This window comes from Phycomyces blakesleeanus, assembly GCF_001638985.1.
Source record: "Phycomyces blakesleeanus NRRL 1555(-) unplaced genomic scaffold PHYBLscaffold_6, whole genome shotgun sequence".
Classification (NCBI taxonomy): Eukaryota; Fungi; Mucoromycota; class Mucoromycetes; order Mucorales; family Phycomycetaceae; genus Phycomyces; species Phycomyces blakesleeanus.
The window spans coordinates 285993-291992 of record NW_017265139.1 but is presented as its reverse complement, the minus strand read 5'-3'; the positions used below and the strand labels follow the sequence as shown (position 1 = coordinate 291992).

At 37.9% G+C, this 6000-nt stretch overlaps 2 protein-coding genes across 2 annotated transcripts; both read left to right on the top strand.

Annotated features, from left to right (window-relative positions):
* Positions 1–2002: 2002 nt before the first annotated feature.
* Positions 2003–2699, top strand: PHYBLDRAFT_142830 (hypothetical protein; the record flags this gene model as incomplete). The annotated part of the gene is made up of 3 exons (XM_018430880.1): positions 2003–2286; positions 2311–2379; positions 2450–2699. The coding sequence occupies 3 exons, from the start codon at positions 2003–2005 to the stop codon at positions 2697–2699; spliced, it is 603 nt and encodes a 200-aa protein (XP_018293882.1).
* A 1026-nt stretch (positions 2700–3725) lies between these two features.
* On the top strand, positions 3726–4781 carry PHYBLDRAFT_165821 (hypothetical protein; the record flags this gene model as incomplete). Its single annotated transcript, XM_018435314.1, has 3 exons — positions 3726–3774; positions 4123–4224; positions 4576–4781. 3 exons carry the CDS (start codon positions 3726–3728, stop codon positions 4779–4781), a joined length of 357 nt encoding a protein of 118 aa, XP_018293881.1.
* Between the last annotated feature and the right edge of the window lie 1219 nt (positions 4782–6000).

The window sequence follows — 6000 nt, the reverse complement described above, 5'->3', positions numbered from 1 at the left end:
AGATATGGAAGATGATGGCCAAGGGTACTCGCGCATCCGCAATCTTGACAACTCGGATAATGTAACAGCTGAATACGATGCCGAATACGAGCAAAACATTCCTTTGTATGAGCCAAACAGCCGTGCCGAGGCCGCTAGTTTGAAGCTGTTCTCAATGTTTTTTGAGAACAATGTTTCCAGAGATGTATTTGACAAGTCCGTCAAAATATTTAACGAATACATGAAAGAATGTGGATCACGTAAGTGCATTAATAATATTCATTTTTTTTATATTACATAAACTTACTACTATATTAGCCGACACCGATTCACTTTTGTCCTACTACAAGGTGAACACCTTGCTCAAGGAGGAGTATCCTGTAAAGGCCACCGCATATGACATGTGCGTAAAAGGATGCTGTCGGTTCCCTACAGTTGTAGAAAGTATCGACATTGATGAGGATGAGACGTGTCCCCTGTGCGGAGAAGCTCGGTACAAGCTTAGAGGAAATAGAATAATACCTGCACAGACATACCAGGTCGTGCCTCTTTCAGAGCAATTGAGATTTAAGCTTGGGCACCCGAAGAACGTGCCAAGATGGCTTATGGTGCTAGGCGTTTGGCTGGCGGACGTGAAGATGTACGTGAAGACATCTTCGATGGAGACGCAGTCGGACGGTTACTTGATCGTGGAGTGGTTGGTCAGGATGACATTTTGGTGTCCATGTTTGTTGACCAGTTCAACCCATTTAAAAATGCCAAAATGTCATCCTCTGTTATTCATGTTATTAACCTGAATATCGATCCTAAAGAAAGGTATTTAAAAAAAATTAATTTAGATAAAGTTACTAATACGAACTACTTAGATACAAGGCAGGTAACATGATGCAGTTGGCTATCATACCAGGACCTAACCATCCGAAAGATATCGCTTCGATTTTGGAGCCGGTTCTCGATGACCTGAGAAACTTGGGGGCAAATGGCCTGCAGTTTCAGACTGATTCTGGACTGGTGATTGCCAAGGTTCATCTTGTCATGACGACTGGAGATACTCCAGCCGTCTCTGACTTGATGAACCTGGCACATCACAATGCCCATCACGGATGCAGAGCTTGCATCTCGTATGGTGCAAGAGATTCAAGCACGACTTGTATTGTGGAAAGAGACGGACCGTCACTGTTGAGAACAGAAGAGAGTTTGCACCAGTCCGTTGGAGGCGTAAGTTGTAAACTGTTAAACAAAATAAATATTAATACCGTTTTAGATGTACAGCGTCAAAGGGCCCAACTTCTTCAAAGACTTGCCCACAATGACCAGTACTGCTTTCTTCGGACTGGATGAGATGCACCTTCTAAGTCACGGTACAGGCCAGCAGCTGTACGTTGCACTTGGAGGAAAATTCTGCCCCACGATCAATGACGGTGGAAGAAATGCACATGGCATTCACTTGCAAGACCGGTTGAAACACCACAGATACCCGTTTGCCCTGGATGTCAGTCTGGAAGATATCGACAAAGCAATTTGCGCATCCAGGGCCGATATACCAGCCGATTTCACGGGAACGTGGAGATCCTTGAAGGAATCCAACGGCAAGAGGAAGGCTGTCGATTGGATAGACTTCCTCTTGTTCGTTGTTCCAACGATTGTCATCTATCATTTCGTTTTTGATCGTACGAAAGCAGCAGTGATGAAACTTGTTACTGCATGCAGAATTGCCCAGCAGTGGAGGATCACTGCTGCCAATATCCAAGAAGCAGAGGAGTAAGTCAATCGGATATATGCTGATCAGTGTTTTAATCATCTTTACAGGGCCATTGGTCGCTGGCATGCCTTCCTCCGTTGTGAGATCGAAGAAAAGAGGCTGAAGCCTACGGTTTTCGTGATGAACCAGCATATGCTGGTTCATCTCGGCTATATGATGCGGGAGATGGGCCCTCTGCGGGCATACAGTTGTAGGCCAATCTAAAGGACAATCGGTGTCTACGGCGCGGCAATCAAGTCGAGAAAGAAACCAGGAAAGAACATGGAGAATCTCTTGCTCAGAAAGGCAGCAATCAATCACTGTCTTGGTTGCCGACCTGTCATTTGTGCCACAAATGACAAAAGGACCAGCAACTTCGAGGTTGCAAGTAACGATGTTGCTGGTCCTCAACTTTGGTCCAGGCCAACTCGAAGCTCTCTGGTTGAGTTGGCTGCCGCCATTGGCATAGAGTGCCAGGACTTGGTCCGCAGTTTGGTGCCTTTCTGGGCAAGAGAAGGCATTGTTTCCTTTGAGGAAAACGATGAAGTGGTTTGCGCCAACAAGATGTGAAAAGACTCGGTGGTCTATAGAGTCCGGTCCTCTGTTGACAGCAGGCATGGTCGAGCAAGCAATCTTGCTGTGCTCGACGACGCCAGGGAGTAAGTAGCACTAGTTGTATTCTACATTGTTAAATTTTATTAATCATAACTCATTTATATTTTTTGAAAGGTATGGATTTATTCTTAAATTCTTCTCCCAAACTGTCAACAGAGTGACCAGACTCTTTGCGGCCATCGACTGTCTTTCCGATGTTCAACGCGTGAACCAGGATCTTTTCCCTGTGTGGGATAGCCTGGCACCTGGTGTGGTGAAGGTGGTGGACGTGAAGTCTATCAAGGGGATCGCTGGCCTCGTCCACGACCCGAACGACGAGGCCATTCGGCACATTATCTGGCCTTCGCCAAAATACAACCAATAGGTTTTTTTTTCTTTGTTTTTTTTTCCCTATTCTTTTAATACATATATAAACATTTAATTTCTTTAAAAAAAATCACCCAAAACATTAGCAAAATATGTTGCTATTACCATTTGATTTAAAAATTTTCAACGCCAGAAAAACCGAATTTATGGTATATCTAATTGATTGGCTGTGTTCTTGACTTTGATCAAACTTGCAAACAAAAAACAACAGTCCTCTTTCTTTTCTCATTTAAAACGGCTGTCTGAGTTAAACAACCAAAAAAATTATGATTACCGGCACAGAGCTTCTAAAAAGGGTTTAAATTGCTCTAAATTTAGAAAGGCTAATAGGTGTTTTAAATATGTGCAAAGATTTTGCAGATGTGCAGTTTTTTTTTTGTTGGAAATCCTTGCACATTATTTTCTACAGTGTACTACTATTATGATCATAGAATTAAAGTCTAGGCCAATAAAGACATTCTATATTACAAAGTTAAGGTTCATAATAGAAAGCTTAAAGTCTTTCACTACTTTGAATTGTTGCAAATTTCGTCTTTTTCTTTATGCTTTTAATTCTTTGTTCTCAATATAAAGCGCTAAAAATGGCTCGCGATATATATATATATATACGAGGTAGACCAGAGTCCCCAGAGGAACTGCATTAAGAAGAAGTAAGCACACTCTACAAAGAAAGAATAACAGATTTGCCTATATCATGTAAATTAAAATGCTATATTCTGGGACATTTGATCTCTAACTTTACCTACTTCTCTATTGTTTATCTCAATTGGCTACATACTTACCATCATGTACAATTTGTAGAAGATTCAAAGATTTCCTTCACAATTAAATGTTTACTTGTAACTTACTTTTATTTTTAAATAGAGGGAGTTGTCTTATTCCAACTGACATAGAAGACAAAGGTTGCCAGCTACAAAACTTGTTAATCTAAAAAAAAAAGTACAGAGGATTTGGCGTGAAGGCGCCCTCTATACTTTTGAAATACATCATTATTTTTTTTAAAAGACACGATTTCCTTCCCAACATGTGTCCTGTTAACATTTGGCTATATACTAAATTTCCAAAGGGTTATGGTATAAAAATTAAAACCTCCAGTTTGTCCTCATTTTTCTTATCTAATAGTGACATTAATCATTACAGAAGTATATCTTTTGTCCTTTGTATTATCCGCATACTGTTTAATCTCTTTGTATATTTGTTGTGCCAAACAAATAAAATATTTCTGTATTATCTATCTATCTGTAAACTTGATTATACTTTTATTATTAATGACCCAAGATTACAAAATTAATGTCAAACATAGGTGAACCCGAATAAGTCTGTATATATATATATGATTTGTTTTGTTTTGTTAATTTGGATTGCCACTATACCCTTTGCTTTACTCTCTTTTAAATATGTTGCTTTAATGTATACAAAAGGCTTTATAAGCTTGAAATCTCTTATTCATCTACCATCTACTGAGGAAGAACACGAGTATTTGTTCACAATATGGACTAATAAGAAATGCGCACATTTTTCAAGTATCAATGAGATAAACCATCGGTTTTTTTTTCTACCTAAACATTTTCTTTTATATATTTATGTATATTGACAGATTTCCGAAACTAGTATGTTGCAGGATGACCAGTATAAAGTCAACACTACTCAAGCATACCGCTCAAGGCTCTTATGAAAATACAACCCCATCTGTAGTCCACAGAATATATGAGAAAAAAGGACCGTGTGTCATTCGATTAACAATCGAGATAAATAATAATTTTTTTTAAAAAAAAGTTCTTCCGAGAGAATATTTAAAGTATCTAGCAGATCGATGCCATAAAACCTACGCTGAGATTCTGAAATTTTGAAAAAATGGAAATATTCAATACTAGAACCAGGATCGCGACCAGGACCATCATCAGTACGAGAACCACCAAGCATGGATGATCCACTCATAAAAATGACAATTGTTGATTTGATATTGAGGGCTAAATCAACAAATGGCTCTGTTCAAGAGAAAGGCGCCAAAGATCAAGAATTAATTACAAGCACTGAAGAGAAAGACACAGCTTCAACAAGCCTTGTATTTCTACATTAACTAGAAAATACACATGAGGCTGATATCTTAACCAAGCAACGCAGTGATTACTTAAGAAGAAAAAGAAGATATATTGATTAAAGCTTAATTTAAGTTTAAACACTTTCCTCTCATCTGTAATATATTCTTATGCTGAGAAAGGTACTCGAATATGACTATTATTATTATCATTCAATAAAACGCTGATTAATTAATGGTTTTCAAATATTTGAATTTCCAAAAAAAAAAAGGGAAGGCGTTTAATTAAGGAGGGATTGAGAGGAAGCAGGAATTGCTGAAACTGGCGTGGCCATAAGAACCTGAAACCCACTAGTCAAATCGATGATGGGACTCAAGGTTGATACCAATATGAAAATTGTAGGCTAGAGTTGGAGAAAATCAAACCAGTCATGAGCATGTAATAACACAAAATTCTCTCTTTCTCTTCACGTATGGCGAGATATTAAGAAGATATTAGTAATTCCGAGACACTTTCTAAATCAAGTTTCAAAGCAGATTTGCGAGTGATACGAGATATTATATCAAGAGGTAAAGAATAGGAAAAATCACAAGGAAAAAGAAGCCTTAAATGCCAAAATAGTTAGACTTGATCCATTGAAAGGTTCTGATGGTGAAGTATTGCACTGTTTTAGAAGAGTAAAGTAAAAAAAAAAAGTAAATTGGACTGTCTGGTAACCACGTCAGTTAATACCATATTACACTTTTTGTTTGCTTACTGCAGCTTTGCATATAACAAGATAGATAGATAGATAAATAAATAGCTAAATAGCTAAATAGCTAAATACAAGAAACAACCTGACGAGAGATTTTCTAACATATCAATGCTTAAAGTTAGTGGACCATACGTAACATTAAAGTACTCAGTAGTCACAATAATCAATAAGCGAACCCATTTTGAAAGACTTGAGAAATGAAATGAAATGAAAAGTTCAAAAAGGCTTTATCAATTATTTCTGTTTGGAAGTAGTTCAATAAAAATACATAATACATGCAAGAATATGTCATTGAACCATAACCAGTTGGTGTAATTCTAACCTGCCAGGGAATTTTCTTCTTGTTATCGAATTACTAGCTACACCTATATATTCTATTCTGTTAGCTGCAAAACTGCAGCAAGTAAACAAAAAAGATATAACGTGGTATTAACTGACGTGGTTGCTAGGCATTCCAATGTAGATTTCGTTACTTTACTCTTCTAAAACAGATTGCAATACTTCGC